Source organism: Anomaloglossus baeobatrachus, chromosome 6 (genome assembly GCF_048569485.1).
Source record: "Anomaloglossus baeobatrachus isolate aAnoBae1 chromosome 6, aAnoBae1.hap1, whole genome shotgun sequence".
NCBI lineage: Eukaryota > Metazoa > Chordata > Amphibia > Anura > Aromobatidae > Anomaloglossus > Anomaloglossus baeobatrachus.
The window spans coordinates 567,609,270-567,627,242 of NC_134358.1; the positions used below are offsets into that span (position 1 = coordinate 567,609,270).

At 48.1% G+C, this 17,973-nt stretch overlaps 1 protein-coding gene across 1 annotated transcript in view; it reads left to right on the top strand.

Moving 5' to 3' along the window:
* Positions 1 to 17,973, top strand: part of LOC142243680 (unconventional myosin-Ig-like) — a 177,621-nt gene that overhangs the window by 19,129 nt on the left and 140,519 nt on the right. The window contains exons 7-10 of the mRNA XM_075315827.1: positions 7,494 to 7,610; positions 7,836 to 8,042; positions 11,279 to 11,424; positions 12,966 to 13,080. Of these exons, the coding sequence (XP_075171942.1) occupies positions 7,494 to 7,610; positions 7,836 to 8,042; positions 11,279 to 11,424; positions 12,966 to 13,080 (585 nt within the window). The remainder of the gene's footprint in view (positions 1 to 7,493; positions 7,611 to 7,835; positions 8,043 to 11,278; positions 11,425 to 12,965; positions 13,081 to 17,973) is intronic.

Below are 17,973 nucleotides of genomic sequence, written 5' to 3' on the forward strand. Positions count from 1 at the left end.
AGTATTTGAGAGGGGTAAGTTGGGGTACAGGCAGGGTGAGATATGTGGGGCAGGGTGTGTGACATATGGGGGTGTAGTGTGTGTGATATGGGGGGTGCAGGCTGTATGGGGAGCAGGGTGTGTGACATATGGGGGCAGGGGCGTAACTACCGCGGTCGCAGGGGTCGGAAGGAGAAGAGAGGTACTTGTTTTTTTATTTTGCTGGCTGCATGATACATGGAGGACCTAGGGGTGCTCGCTGCATGACACATGGAGGCCCTGGGGGTGCTCGCTGCATGACACATGGAGGCCCTGGGGGTGCTCGCAGCATGACACATGGAGGCCCTGGGGGTGCTCGCAGCATGACACATGGAGGCCCTGGGGGTGCTCGCTGCATGACACATGGAGGCCCTGGGGGTGCTCGCAGCATGACACATGGAAGCCCTGGGGGTGCTCGCTGCATGACACATGGAAGCCCTGGGGGTGCTCACTGCATGACACATGGAAGCCCTGGGGGGGCTCGCTGCATGACACATGGAAGCCCTGGGGGGGGCTCGCTGCATGACACATGGAAGCCCTGGGGGGGCTGGCTGCATGATACATGGAGGACCTAGGGGGGCTGGCTGCATGATACATGGAGGACCTGGGGATGCTGGCTGAATGATACATGGAAGCCCTGGGGGGGCTGGCTGCATGATACATGGAAGCCCTGGGGGAGCTGGCTGCATGATACATGGGGGACCTGGGGGTGCTGGCTGCATGATACATGGAGGACCTGGGGGTGCTGGCTGCATGATACATGGAGGTCTATGGGACTGCATAATAAACATGAAGGACACCTTATACATGGACTAGAGGTGCATTATACATGGAGGAATATGGGGCTGCATAATACAATATGATGATTTATGTGGCTGCATTATAATACATATAGGACTATGGAGGCTACCTTATACATGGACTATGGGGGTGCGTTATAAAACATGGAGGACTATTGGAAATGCATTATAATACATGGAGGACTATGTGGGTGCATTCTAATATATGAACGGTTATGTGGGACCCTTTATACTATATGGAAGGCTATGTGGGGGCCATTATAGTATTTGGAGAACTATATATTAGGGGGGACAAAGATACAAGCATGGGATGGAAATGTTTTGTACTTGTTTTTTTATTTTGCTGGCTGCATGATACATGGAGGACCTAGGGGTACTCGCTGCATGACACATGGAGGCCCTGGGGGTGCTCGCTGCATGACACATGGAGGCCCTGGGGGTGCTCGCAGCATGACACATGGAGGCCCTGGGGGTGCTCGCTGCATGACACATGGAGGCCCTGGGGGTGCTCGCTGCATGACACATGGAGGCCCTGGGGGTGCTCGCAGCATGACACATGGAGGCCCTGGGGGTGCTCGCTGCATGACACATGGAGGCCCTGGGGGTGCTCGCAGCATGACACATGGAAGCCCTGGGGGTGCTCGCTGCATGACACATGGAGGCCCTGGGGGTGCTCGCTGCATGACACATGGAGGCCCTGGGGGTGCTCGCTGCATGATACATGGAGGCCCGGGGGGGGGCTCGCTGCATGACACATGGAAGCCCTGGGGGTGCTCGCTGCATGATACATGGAGGCCCGGGGGGGGGCTCGCTGCATGACACATGGAAGCCCTGGGGGTGCTCGCTGCATGACACATGGAGGCCCTGGGGGTGCTCGCTGCATGACACATGGAAGCCCTGGGGGTGCTCACTGCATGACACATGGAGGCCCTGGGGGTGCTCGCTAAATGACACATGGAGGCCCTGGGGGTGCTCGCTGCATGACACATGGAGGCCCTGGGGGTGCTCGCTGCATGACACATGGAGGCCCTGGGGGTGCTCGCTGCATGATACATGGAGGCCCGGGGGGGGTGCTCGCTGTATGACACATGGAAGCCCTGGGGGTGCTCGCTGCATGATACATGGAGGCCCGGGGGGGGGCTCGCTGCATGACACATGGAAGCCCTGGGGGTGCTCGCTGCATGACACATGGAGGCCCTGGGGGTGCTCGCTACATGACACATGGAGGCCCTGGGGGTGCTCGCTACATGACACATGGAGGCCCTGAGGGTGCTCGCTGCATGACACACGGAGGCCCTGGGGGTGCTCGCTGCATGACACATGGAAGCCCTGGGGGTGCTCGCTGCATGACACACGGAGGCCCTGGGGGTGCTCGCTGCATGACACATGGAAGCCCTGGGGGTGCTCGCTGCATGACACATGGAGGCCCTGGGGGTGCTCGCTGCATGACACATGGAGGCCCTGGGGGTGCTCGCTGCATGACACATGGAGGCCCTGGGGGTGCTCGCTGCATGATACATGGAGGCCCGGCGGGGGGGGGGCTCGCTGCATGACACATGGAAGCCCTGGGGGTGCTCGCTGCATGACACATGGAAGCCCTGGGGGTGCTCACTGCATGACACATGGAAGCCCTGGGGGGGCTCGCTGCATGACACATGGAAGCCCTGGGGGTGCTCGCTGCATGACACATGGAAGCCCTGGGGGTGCTCACTGCATGACACATGGAAGCCCTGGGGGGGCTCGCTGCATGACACATGGAAGCCCTGGGGGGGGCTCGCTGCATGACACATGGAAGCCCTGGGGGGGCTGGCTGCATGATACATGGAGGACCTAGGGGGGCTGGCTGCATGATACATGGAGGACCTGGGGATGCTGGCTGAATGATACATGGAAGCCCTGGGGGGGCTGGCTGCATGATACATGGAAGCCCTGGGGGAGCTGGCTGCATGATACATGGGGGACCTGGGGGTGCTGGCTGCATGATACATGGAGGACCTGGGGGTGCTGGCTGCATGATACATGGAGGTCTATGGGACTGCATAATAAACATGAAGGACACCTTATACATGGACTAGAGGTGCATTATACATGGAGGAATATGGGGCTGCATAATACAATATGATGATTTATGTGGCTGCATTATAATACATATAGGACTATGGAGGCTACCTTATACATGGACTATGGGGGTGCGTTATAAAACATGGAGGACTATTGGAAATGCATTATAATACATGGAGGACTATGTGGGTGCATTCTAATATATGAACGGTTATGTGGGACCCTTTATACTATATGGAAGGCTATGTGGGGGCCATTATAGTATTTGGAGAACTATATATTAGGGGGGACAAAGATACAAGCATGGGATGGAAATGTTTTGTGCTGAGGGAAAAAGGCTCTTTCCATCAGCATCCAGCTTTCCCATGCTCTGCTATACATCTCTCAGCACCCAGCTTTCCCATGCTCTGATATGGGAAAGCTGGGTGCCGAGGACAAGATGGCTATCAGATCATGGGAAAGCTGGGTGCTGAGAGTAAGAGCCAAGTGTCAGCGTCATGATTCTGTACCCCGAGTGTCAGTGTCATTATCCCGTACCTTTAGTGTCGGTGTACGTGGAGGGGGGCCCCGGTCCAAATTTTGCACCAGGGCCCATCAAACTCTAGTTAAGCCACTGCATAGAACAAAACAAAATAATCAATACCCAATTATATTCTGAATATACACCGTGTGCAGAATTATTAGGCAAGTTGTATTTTAGGGGATTTTTTTTATTATTGATCAACAACTATGTTCTCAATCAGCCCAAAGGACTATTACTGTGCATAATTATTAGGCAATTTAATTAAAACCAAATCTATTCCCATCTCACTTGTTTATTTTCTCCAGGTAAACCAATATAACTGCACAACATGTAGAAATAAACATTTCTGACATGCAAAAACAAAACCCAAAAAATGAGTGCCTAATATCGCCCCCTTTCTTTCTGATGACCCTCAGCAGCGACCATCCATAGATTCTGTCATTGCTTGATCTGTTTACGCTCCACATTGCGTGCAGCAGCCACCACAGCCTCCAGACACCACAGCCTCCAGCCACCACAGCCTCCAGACACTACAGCCTCCAGACACCACAGCGTCCAGACACTGCTCCCAGAGGTGCACTGTTTTCCCTCCCTGTAGATCTCACATTTTATGAGGGACCACAGGTTCTCTATGGGGTTCAGATCAGGTGAACAAGATGGCCATGTCATTATTTTTTCATCATTTAGACCTTTACTGGCCAGCCACGCTGTGGAGTAGTTGGATGCATGTGATGGAGCATTGTCCTGCATGAAAATCATGTTTTTCTTGAGCGATAGCGACTTCTTCCTGTACCACTGCTTGAAGAAGTTGTCTTCCAGAAACTGGCAGTAGGTCTGGGAGTTGAGCTTCCTCCATCCTCAACCCGAAAAGGTCCCACAAGTTGATCTTTGCTGATCCCAGCCCATACCAGTGCCCACCTCCACCTTGCTGGCGTCTGAGTCGGAGTGGAGCTCTCTGCCCTTTACTGATCCAGCCTCTGGCCCATCCATCTGCCCATCAAGAGTCACTCTCATTTCATCAGTCCATAAAACCTGGGAAAAATCAGTCTTCAGATATTTCTTGGCCCAGTCTTGAGGTTTTATCTTCTGTTTCTTGGTCAGAGGTGGTGGTTTTCAGCCTTCCTTACCTTGGCCTGTCCCTGAGTTTGGCACACCTTGTGCTTCTTGATACTCCAGTAACGTTGCAGCTCTGAAATATGGACAAACTGGTGGTAAATGGCATCTTGGCAGCTTCACGCTTGATTCTCCTCAATTCATGGGCAGTTATTTTCTGCCTTTTTTGCCCAGCACGCTTCTTGCGACCCTGTTGGCTATTTGCCATGAAACGCTTGATTGTTCGGTGATCACGCTTCAAAACTTTGGCAATTTCAAGACCGCTGCATCCCTCTGCAAGACATCTCACAATATGGACTTTTCAGAGCCCGTCACATCTCTCTTCTGACCCATTTTGCCAAAGGAAAGGAAGTTGCCTAATAATGAAGCCCCCCTTACATAGGGTGTTGTGTCATTACACAGCACCCCTCCTCATTACAGAGATGCACAGCACCGGATTTACTTCATTGGCAGTTGGCTCTCAGCCTATACAGCTTGGAGGAGGACGACATGTATAACAAGTGTCATGTGATCAAAATACTCATTTGCCTAATAATTCTGCACACGGTGTAGATACATTTTATCCGTGTTGTAAATAAAGCCCAATGGTGTGCGTGTTTCCATATAAAAAATCCAGGGGGCTTCACACATCAAAGTTTGGGTCTCCAGTCCTTACCTCAAATATGTCTATTAACCTTTTCAATTCCTGTGAATCTGAAATGGGTTAATGTCTTGCTAGGTACGGGAAAGTACCAAGCCAGCAGCAGAAGGGAAGGGAAACCTTGAGTTTAGGGAAGAGGGAGATGGTGACCCCTGACCAAACCTCCCGCTGGGCCCAGGGTTTTCCCACCACTCTAGATACGTTCCGCACCTATGCAACGAGCCGGATACCTGACCTTAGGCTGACCCTGGTCTGGGCCCTAAGTAGGAAACGGATGGGATGAGCTCTTCGTCAACCCCACTAAGTGCTAAAGGACACACAGGGATAATAAAAAAGGTAAAACAACAAACACAACTTATCTATAGACAACTCAATAAGAAGTTCAGTAAAAAACAGCAACAATCCTTACTGATGAGTGCAAGCTGCCTGCTTGCATCCAGAGCTTGTGAAGGAACTGAATATCACCAGTACAAGTCTAGGGAAGATGGTAGTATTTAAACCCAAGGGGAAATATAGATGATTAACAGCTGAAGGGAAGAAGAGCTCTTCTGGGTCCTAAAGGGAAAAGGATGAAAACCCGAAGAGAAGATACCTAATACACTGAATACTGACAAAAGGAATAATAGAAAGTCAGGGAGCATTTTGCGCAGCCAAATGCTATGACCTTCTATTGCCGGACACCACAGGACCGTCTGTCACTCGTGACAGTTTTTCATTTATGGGAAGATTAATGATAATGTTTTTAGGATGGTTCTTATCAATATTCAGGAAGGTTTTTCCACTTATAAGCTTTCTATATAGAGTGGTTTTGATGACGCCAGTTCTAGTATTTCTGATTATGTGAATATTTAATAAAGAAACACTATTATTATAATGTTCTATTGTGAATATTAAATTCAGATTATTTGAGTTGATGGATTAACAAAATTTAATAGAAACAGCATTGTCACCTCACCAAATAAATAATATATCGTCTATGTAACGACCGTACCATTGAATGTATGTTAGAAATAGATTTATGGTCATATATTGACATGATTCCTCCCACCAAGACATATACAGGACAGCCAATGAAGGGGAAAATTTGGTTGCCATTGGACAACCTTCTACCTGTAAACAGAATATATTGGCAAACATGAAATCATTATTTTCCAATAAAAACTTTGTAACACACAATATGTAAAAAAATCAAGTCCTCTGGAAAACAACAGGCAGACTCGGGCATTGACCTGCTGTGTGCTGATTCATAGGCAGGCTGGCAAAAGTTAGGCTCTGCAAGTTTACTTGATCCATTAATCACATGTTGTGGGGAGACCTATGTTATCTGCCCCCCTCCTAGTTATGCTGGTTTAATCATTCCACCCATGCCAGCTATAGTTTATTCTATGTTGGTCTGTGATGTGTGGTGTCCCAGACTCTCTGGTGAAAGCTGTGCCTATTGCTTGTTGTGGTTGTGGAGTGTACATCTATAGTTATGTAACTTCTGTCGAGCTCTTGTTTTTTCTCCTGAATCTCTTATTGTTTTTACCTTTTGTGTGTGTGTGTGTGCTGTGTGACAAATATACAAAAGATAATAAAGAGGGAATAAAACAATACAGTATATACAGTACAATCACATAAAATAAAATGGATAATCAAAAGAAGAGTACTAGACCTGTGGTCACATGGATGGCACAATGCTTTTATGGAGTGAAGCTCTCCAATTGAAATATGGGACAATTCTTCAGCGAGCTGTATCTTCCAGTATTTAACAATCCTTATAATTCAGAGTCTATATTTATGAGATAGCAGTCACTCCCACATACCTCCCCTTGGTGACCTCAGATGAACTCTGTTCAATGGGATGCAGCTTGTATCTCCCAAAAATTAGGAGATCTCCCCCCCCCTTTGGAGTTCCTAGGTTGAAGATATTATTACCATATTTCCTATCATGATTTTTGCTTTACATAGCTAGGAATCATGGCATATACAACGCCATCCATGGGGCCAATATTAATTTGGGGCTTATGCACAAATTGCACTGTAATGCAAAAACATGCATGTCATTCCCCTCAGGATCACAATGTTAAAAATGTATCTCCCATAAGTGTTGGACATACACCTGTCACAAAAACCCAATATTAATTTAGAGTGCTAGCTCCTGTTTCCTTTCCAAGATATAAAGTCATGTAGCTTAATAGATTTGTCCTATTTACCATTATAAATATGTGAATGAAGTTCTCTGGTCATCGGTAAAGAATTGGTCGGCAAATAACATCATGGGTGATAGTGGACACTCCTTGTAGTCTCACTGACTGATCTGTTACATTCCTGCATCTTTCTCTGTTGTTTTCTGCAGTTTGTGATCAATGACAAGGCCAGCTACAAGCTGGTGGTGGAATCGATGAAGATGATCGGATTCAGCCAAGACGAGGTGGAATCAGTCTACAAGATCCTGGCCTCCATTTTACACCTGGTGAGGACAATGCCCCCTAATTGTCCTTCTTACGACCTCTGCCATCTTGTGTGTGATTGTTCTGGATGTTATGGCCCCAAGCCCCAACTGCCAGATCCTTTGTTTGTTTCCGAGTGCCGGGCAGTCATGTGGCTGTTGTAGAAATGTTTGGATGCAGTTGTGCTGTGAAGACCGTCATGGCAGGTTCAATGACTGATTCTTCTCATGTCTGTGCACTTTCCATAGGGTAACATGAATTTTGCAATGGATGGTGACAAGGTCATTCTGGAAAATGAGGACTTGGTTAATCACATAGCTGAGCTGACGAGCTGCGATATTGAAGCTGTGAAGAAGACTCTTCTATATAGGACGATGGCTGCTGGAGGGGGCGAGATTATTGAGAAGGGGCACAGCGTCAAAGAGGCAGCATATGCCAGGGAGGCCTGTGCCAAGGTAAGAGCCCGTGAACAGGGGACTTAATGTCCAAGTACTAGACTATATATACTGATCATCTATAGCATTATAACTTATAACATGAGCTGTAACACGAACGTCCCAGAAAGCTCGTGTTCAGGGTTGTGTGCGCGAACACCATGTATTCGGTATGGACCCTGAAGTTTACAGTTTGGGTTCGCCCATCCCTAGTTATAAGCAAGTGCAGGGGTGACTACACAGCCCTATATGCAGGAACGCTCCAAAAGACACAACATATATCAGAGAAACGCCACAAGACCTGCTGTATACCAAGCATACTCTGCAACACACAACATATACCAGGGACACGCCAAAAGACCTGCTGTATACCAAGCACACTCTGCAACACACAACATATACCAGGGACACGCCAAAAGACCAGCTGTATACCACGGACACTCTGCAACACACAACATATACCAGGGACACGGCAAAGACCAGCTGTATACCACGGACACTCTGCAACACACAACATATACCAGGGACACGCCAAAAGACCAGCTGTATACCACGGACACTCTGCAACACACAACATATACCAGGGACACGCCAAAAGACCAGCTGTATACCAAGGACACTCTGCAACACACAACATATACCAGGGACACGCCAAAAGACCAGCTGTATACCAAGGACACTCTGCAACACACAACATATACCAGGGACACGCCAAAAGACCAGCTGTATACCAAGGACACTCTGCAACACACAACATATACCAGGGACACGCCAAAAGACCAGCTGTATACCACGGACACTCTGCAACACACAACATATACCAGGGACACGGCAAAGACCAGCTGTATACCACGGACACTCTGCAACACACAACATATACCAGGGACACGCCAAAAGACCAGCTGTATACCACGGACACTCTGCAACACACAACATATACCAGGGACACGCCAAAAGACCAGCTGTATACCAAGGACACTCTGCAACACACAACATATACCAGGGACACGCCAAAAGACCAGCTGTATACCACGGACACTCTTCAACACACAACATATACCAGGGACACGGCAAAGACCAGCTGTATACCACGGACAGACACTCTACAAGATACAATATATACCGAGGACACTCCATAAGATCTGCCTTATACGAGGGACACTCTACAAAACACAAAATATACTGGGGGCACTTCATAAGACCTGCCATATATCAGGGTCACTCTAACAGACAAAACATATATCGGGGACAATCCACAAGACTGTCTGTATACAAGGGACAATGTACAAGACAGGGACACTCCATAAGACCTGCCTTATACCAGGAATACCCCACAAGACCTGCCGTATACCGGGAACACCCCCCAAGACCTGTCGTATACTGGGAACACCCCACAAGACCTGTCGTATACTGGGAACACCCCACAAGACCTGCCATATACTGGGAACACCCCCCAAGACCTGTCGTATACTGGGAACACCCCACAAGACCTGTCGTATACTGGGAACACCCCACAAGACCTGCCATATACTGGGAACACCCCCCAAGACCTGTCGTATACTGGGAACAGCCCACAAGACCCGCCATATACTGGGAACACCCCACAAGACCCTCTGTATCCTAGCATACTAGGGATACTCCACAAGACCAAACATATACTGGGGACACTCTAGAAGACCTGCTGTATACCAGTGGTACTCAATAAGACCTTTCATATACTACAGACACTCTACAAACCCCAACATATACCAGGAACACTCCATAAGACCTGCTGTATACCGGGGATACTCTACAAGACTTAACGTATATCATGGATACTCCACAAGACCCAACATATACCAGGGACTCTCCACAAAATCTGCCGGGGACACTCTACAAGACACAACTTATACCAGGGACACTCCTCAAGACCTGCCGTATACCACGGACACTCTACAAGATACAACGTATACCGGGGATACGCCACAAGACTGGCCGTATACAAGGCACACTCTACAAGACACAATATATACTGGTAACACACCTCAAGACCTTCCGTATACCAGGGACACACCATAGGACCTGCTGTATACAAGGGGTAGTCTACAAGACACAACATATACCGGAGACACTCCATAACAGCTGTTGTATACCAGGAACACACCATAGGACTTGCCAAATACCTGGAGAAGCCATAAGAGTTTTCATATAAATTGCAATCTGTGATTAAATCTGTGTCACAGGCCACCCATTTTACCATATAGTCTAACGCATATTGTTCAGACTGTTTCCATGATCACTGCCTCTGAGGCCCCCTTCACACGTCCATGAAAATCACGCACATGTTTCACGGATGTGTCAAAGGTGCGTTTTCCCATCCGTGAGCCGTGTTTATGGCACTACGTGTGTTCTCCGTGTGTTATCCGGGATAACACACGGAGAACGGGAACTTTCAACTCACCTGTCCCTGGCGTTGCTGTCCGTGGTGCTGATCTACGGTCTCCAGCCCTGCCGACTCCCCGCTGCTGCTGCTGCTTCCGCCGCAGTGAAGTGAATATTAAATGAGCATAATGAGCGGCGGTCGGCAGAAAGTGACAGCAGCGGCAAAGGCAGCAGGGCTGGAGAAGGTGAGTAAAGATTTGTGTCACACGGACCGCATCCACACTACATCCGTGTGGTCCGTATGCGGGCCGTGTGACACCCGTGCTGCCGGAGAAAAACGGACATGCATCCGTGTGGAGCACTCGGGCTCACGTCTGCTCCACACGGAGGCACGGGCCAATGGCTGCACACAAGCGTGCACATAAACCCATTGATTTTAATGGGTTTACACGTGCCTGTGTCTCCGGTACATGCGAGCACGGACCTAGCACATACCGGAGACACGTGCGTGTGAAGGGGGCCACTATTTTTGAGTGCAGATATGTAACAACGCCTGAGGACAGTCCTGATGCAGCAAAGTCCATGAGATTCCTGAGGTCTCTGCACACGTTGAGTATTTTCTCCTTGCAGATTTGGTGCAGAAATAAATCTGCAGCAGGTGAATTCTGGCAGGGTTTTTGCTGCAGATTTCACCCATTCCAATGAATCCGAAAAATCAGCACCAAAAATGCAGCAAAATCGCCATTTTTTTACAGCTACATTTTTCTGCCTAGAGAAGTAGAAATGGTGCAGAAATGTCTGCACCAAAAACTAAACGTGTGCACATACCCTAAGCCGTCTTCACCATCTGGGCACATGCGGGGAATGCCTGACCTAACACTTCTCCGCACCCCCAGGCTTTCTACGAGAGGTTATTCTGCTGGATCGTTGGTCGTATAAACAGCGTGATTGAAGTGAAGAACTATGACGTCCGGCTCCATGGAAAGAACACAGTGATCGGGGTCCTGGACATCTATGGATTCGAGATCTTTGATAATAACAGGTAAATATTAGTGATGAGCGAGTATGCTTGTTACTACTCGGTACTCGCACGAGTATCAATGTACTCGGGCTACTCGGCGGGGACCGAGTAATCTCGTGATACTCGTGCTGTACTCGTGGTCTTCATGTTGGCGCTCTTTTTACAGCCATCCCTTATGCAGGGATTGGCTGGTAGACCACTGCAATGCCACAGCCCTGTTGTGGAATTGCAGTGATTGGCCAGCCCGCACAGCGTGACCGTGCCTTTAGCCCGACACTTCCCCGCTCGGCTACGGCCCCTCCCGCACTCCACTCCGCGTGTATATATATATGCACGCTTACACACACACGCACGTTTTTTTTTTTAATTTACAGTTTTCTGGTTTCTACTTGCTGCCGGGAGTGATTTCACAAAAATACTCGGGTCTCCCATAGGATAACATTGGGCTCGTTGCTCGGGCCGAGTACACGAGTATCTTGGGAGGCTCGGCCCGAGCTTCGAGCACCCGAGCTTTTTAGTACTCGCTCATCACTAGTAAATATGTGACGACAAACACTGCGAAAATAAAAAGTCTCTAAAAAAAAGTGACTGAATCCGGAAAATGGAGATAAAAAGGATCCTGGGAAGAGCAAAGGGAAGAATAAGATATAGCGAGGGCGAGAATGGAGAAGTGACAAGGAATAGCCGGATCCCAGTAACACGTGCGCTGAGGAGTGAATCACAGGAGCCGCTCTTCTGCGCACAGTGAGGACGCTGCGACAGATAAATGGATCCTAGGCAGAGCTGCACATAATTGTGTTTATTTCTCTGCACGTGTTCCCCGTGTACCCGTGCCTGCATCTCACATGTCACATAACATGTCTGCACGTAAAAAACACTGTACTGACTACAAAAAGTAACGATTCAAGGACAAAAGAGGTTTATTAGTGATTCAACAAAGAGCGCAGAATATAAAAACACAGAATAAGGAAGAATACATATATATAAAGTGTCAGAGACTGGAGAGGAGAAGATGCGCAAATGTACAAGGAAAACCCGCATCCATTATATCACTAATAGCATCGTCACTGGATAAATATAGAATCAGGGGTGAACGGTAACAAGATATTTATATATGACAATAGCTAGTATAATACTGCCCTTATGTACAAGAATATAATTACTATAATACTGCCCCTATGTACAAGAATATAACTACTATAATACTGCCCCTATGTATAAGAATATAACTACTATAATACTGCCCCTATGTATAAGAATATAACTACTATAACACTGCTCCTATGTACAAGAATATAACTGCTATAATACTACCCCTATATACAAACTATAACTACTATAATACTGCCCCCTATGTACAAGAATATAACTACTATAATACTGCCCACTATCTACAAGAATATAACTACTATAATGCTGCCCCTATGTACAAGAATATAACTGCTATAATACTGCTCCTATGTACAGGAATATAACTGCTATAATACTGCCCCTATGTACAAGAATATAACTGCTATAATACTGCCCTGTGTGTAATAGTCTATCTGCTTGTGTCTCGGCAGCTTTGAGCAGTTCTGTATAAATTACTGTAATGAGAAGCTTCAGCAGTTGTTTATTGAGCTGATCCTCAGACAGGAGCAGGATGAATATCAGAGGGAAGGCATCGAGTGGCAGCACGTGAGTTACATTTGTGGCATTTCTGTTATTTTGTTCCCTTGAGTTATTTTTTATATGAAGTTCAGTGTAATCTGCCTCAGATGCAGGTATATAGCGTCCGCCGTGTGTGGATATAATCTGCCTCAGATGCAGGTATATAGCATCCGCCATGTGTGGATATAATCTGCCTCAGATGCAGGTATATAGCGTCCGCCATGTGTGGATATAATCTGCCTCAGATGCAGGTATATAGCGTCCGCCATGTGTGGATATAATCTGCCTCAGACGCAGGTATATAGCGTCCGCCATGTGTGGATATAATCTGCCTCAGACGCAGGTATATAGCGTCCGCCATGTGTGGATATAATCTGCCTCAGATGCAGGTATATAGCGTCCGCCATGTGTGGATATAATCTGCCTCAGACACAGGTATATAGCGTCCGCCATGTGTGGATATAATCTGCCTCAGATGCAGGTATATAGCGTCCGCCATGTGTGGATATAATCTGCCTCAGACACAGGTATATAGCATCCGCCATGTGTGGATATAATCTGCCCCAGACGTAGGTATATAGCGTCCGCCATGTGTGGATATAATCTGCCTCAGACACAAGTATATAGCGTCCGCCATGTGTGGATATAATCTGCCTCAGACGCAGGTATATAGCGTCCGCCATGTGTGGATATAATCTGCCCCAGACGTAGGTATATAGCGTCCGCCATGTGTGGATATAATCTGCCTCAGACACAAGTATATAGCGTCCGCCATGTGTCGATATAATCTGCCTCAGACACAGGTATATAGCGTCCACCATGTGTGGATATAATCTGCCTCAGACGCAGATATATAGCGTCCGCCATGTGTGGATATAATCTGCCTCAGACGCAGGTATATAGCGTCCGCCATGTGTGGATATAATCTGCCTCAGACGCAGGTATATAGCGTCCGCCATGTGTGGATATAATCTGCCTCAGATGCAGGTATATAGCGTCCGCCATGTGTGGATATAATCTGCCTCAGACGCAGGTATATAGCGTCCGCCATGTGTGGATATAATCTGCCTCAGACGCAGGTATATAGCGTCCGCCATGTGTGGATATAATCTGCCTCAGATGCAGGTATATAGCGTCCGCCATGTGTGGATATAATCTGCCTCAGACGCAGGTATATAGCGTCCACCATGTGTGGATATAATCTGCCTCCGATGCAGGTATATAGCGTCCGCCATGTGTGGATATAATCTGCCTCAGACGCAGGTATATAGCGTCCGCCATGTGTGGATATAATCTGCCTCAGACGCAGGTATATAGCGTCCGCCATGTGTGGATATAATCTGCCTCAGATGCAGGTATATAGCGTCCGCCATGTGTGGATATAATCTGCCTCAGACACAGGTATATAGCATCCGCCATGTGTGGATATAATCTGCCCCAGACGTAGGTATATAGCGTCCGCCATGTGTGGATATAATCTGCCTCAGACACAAGTATATAGCGTCCGCCATGTGTGGATATAATCTGCCTCAGACGCAGGTATATAGCGTCCGCCATGTGTGGATATAATCTGCCTCAGACGCAGGTATATAGCGTCCGCCATGTGTGGATATAATCTGCCCCAGACGTAGGTATATAGCGTCCGCCATGTGTGGATATAATCTGCCTCAGACACAAGTATATAGCGTCCGCCATGTGTCGATATAATCTGCCTCAGACACAGGTATATAGCGTCCACCATGTGTGGATATAATCTGCCTCAGACGCAGGTATATAGCGTCCGCCATGTGTGGATATAATCTGCCTCAGACGCAGGTATATAGCGTCCGCCATGTGCGGATATAATCTGCCTCAGACGCAGGTATATAGCGTCCGCCATGTGTGGATATAATCTGCCTCAGACGCAGGTGTATAGCGTCCGCCATGTGTGGATATAATCTGCCTCAGATGCAGGTATATAGCGTTCGCCATGTGTGGATATAATCTGCCTCAGACGCAGGTATATAGCGTCCGCCATGTGTGGATATAATCTGCCCCAGACGCAGGTATAAAGCGTCCGCCATGTGTGGATATAATCTGCCCCAGACGTAGGTATATAGCGTCCGCCATGTGTGGATATAATCTGCCCCAGACGTAGGTATATAGCGTCCGCCATGTGTGGATATAATCTGCCTCAGATGCAGGTATATAGCGTCCGCCATGTGTGGATATAATCTGCCTCAGATGCAGGTATATAGCGTCCACCATGTGTGGATATAATCTGCCTCAGATGCAGGTATATCGCGTCCACCATGTGTGGATATAATCTGCCTCAGATGCAGGTATATCGCGTCCACCATGTGTGGATATAATCTGCCTCAGATGCAGGTATATAGCGTCCGCCATGTGTGGATATAATCTGCCTCAGATGCAGGTATATCGCGTCCACCATGTGTGGATATAATCTGCCTCAGACGCAGGTATATAGCGTCCACCATGTGTGGATATAATCTGCCTCAGATGCAGGTATATAGCGTCCGCCATGTGTGGATATAATCTGCCCCAGACGTAGGTATATAGCGTCCGCCATGTGTGGATATAATCTGCCTCAGACGCAGGTATATAGCGTCCGCCATGTGTGGATATAATCTGCCCCAGACGTAGGTATATAGCGTCCGCCATGTGTGGATATAATCTGCCTCAGACGCAGGTATATAGCGTCCACCATGTGTGGATATAATCTGCCTCAGATGCAGGTATATAGCGTCCGCCATGTGTGGATATAATCTGCCCCAGACGCAGGTATATAGCGTCCGCCATGTGTGGATATAATCTGCCTCAGATGCAGGTATATAGCGTCCGCCATGTGTGGATATAATCTGCCTCAGATGCAGGTATATCGCGTCCACCATGTGTGGATATAATCTGCCTCAGATGCAGGTATATCGCGTCCACCATGTGTGGATATAATCTGCCTCAGATGCAGGTATATCGCGTCCACCATGTGTGGATATAATCTGCCTCAGATGCAGGTATATCGCGTCCACCATGTGTGGATATAATCTGCCTCAGACGCAGGTATATAGCGTCCACCATGTGTGGATATAATCTGCCTCAGACGCAGGTATATAGCGTCCGCCATGTGTGGATATAATCTGCCTCAGATGCAGGTATTTAGCGTCCGCCATGTGTGGATATAATCTGCCTCAGACGCAGGTATATAGCGTCCGCCATGTGTGGATATAATCTGCCTCAGACACAGGTATATAGCGTCCGCCATGTGTGGATATAATCTGCCTCAGACACAGGTATATAGCCTCCGCCATGTGTGGATATAATCTGCCTCAGACACAGGTATATAGCGTCCGCCATGTGTGGATATAATCTGCCTCAGACACAGGTATATAGCGTCCGCCATGTGTGGATATAATCTGCCTCAGACACAGGTATATAGCGTCCACCATGTGTGGATATAATCTGCCTCAGACACAGGTATATAGCGTCCGCCATGTGTGGATATAATCTGCCTCAGATGCAGGTATATAGCGTCCGCCATGTGTGGATATAATCTGCCTCAGACGCAGGTATATAGCGTCCGCCATGTGTGGATATAATCTGCCTCAGATGCAGGTATATAGCGTCCGCCATGTGTGGATATAATCTGCCTCAGATGCAGGTATATAGCGTCCGCCATGTGTGGATATAATCTGCCTCAGACACAGGTATATAGCGTCCACCATGTGTGGATATAATCTGCCTCAGATGCAGGTATATAGCGTCCGCCATGTGTGGATATGATTTGCCTCAGATGCAGGTATATAGCGTCCACCATGTGTGGATATAATCTGCCCCAGACGTAGGTATATAGCGTCCGCCATGTGTGGATATAATCTGCCTCAGACACAAGTATATAGCGTCCGCCATGTGTCGATATAATCTGCCTCAGACACAGGTATATAGCGTCCACCATGTGTGGATATAATCTGCCTCAGACGCAGATATATAGCGTCCGCCATGTGTGGATATAATCTGCCTCAGACGCAGGTATATAGCGTCCGCCATGTGTGGATATAATCTGCCTCAGACGCAGGTATATAGCGTCCGCCATGTGTGGATATAATCTGCCTCAGATGCAGGTATATAGCGTCCGCCATGTGTGGATATAATCTGCCTCAGACGCAGGTATATAGCGTCCGCCATGTGTGGATATAATCTGCCTCAGACGCAGGTATATAGCGTCCACCATGTGTGGATATAATCTGCCTCCGATGCAGGTATATAGCGTCCGCCATGTGTGGATATAATCTGCCTCAGACGCAGGTATATAGCGTCCGCCATGTGTGGATATAATCTGCCTCAGACGCAGGTATATAGCGTCCGCCATGTGTGGATATAATCTGCCTCAGATGCAGGTATATAGCGTCCGCCATGTGTGGATATAATCTGCCTCAGACACAGGTATATAGCATCCGCCATGTGTGGATATAATCTGCCCCAGACGTAGGTATATAGCGTCCGCCATGTGTGGATATAATCTGCCTCAGACACAAGTATATAGCGTCCGCCATGTGTGGATATAATCTGCCTCAGACGCAGGTATATAGCGTCCGCCATGTGTGGATATAATCTGCCTCAGACGCAGGTATATAGCGTCCGCCATGTGTGGATATAATCTGCCCCAGACGTAGGTATATAGCGTCCGCCATGTGTGGATATAATCTGCCTCAGACACAAGTATATAGCGTCCGCCATGTGTCGATATAATCTGCCTCAGACACAGGTATATAGCGTCCACCATGTGTGGATATAATCTGCCTCAGACGCAGGTATATAGCGTCCGCCATGTGTGGATATAATCTGCCTCAGACGCAGGTATATAGCGTCCGCCATGTGCGGATATAATCTGCCTCAGACGCAGGTATATAGCGTCCGCCATGTGTG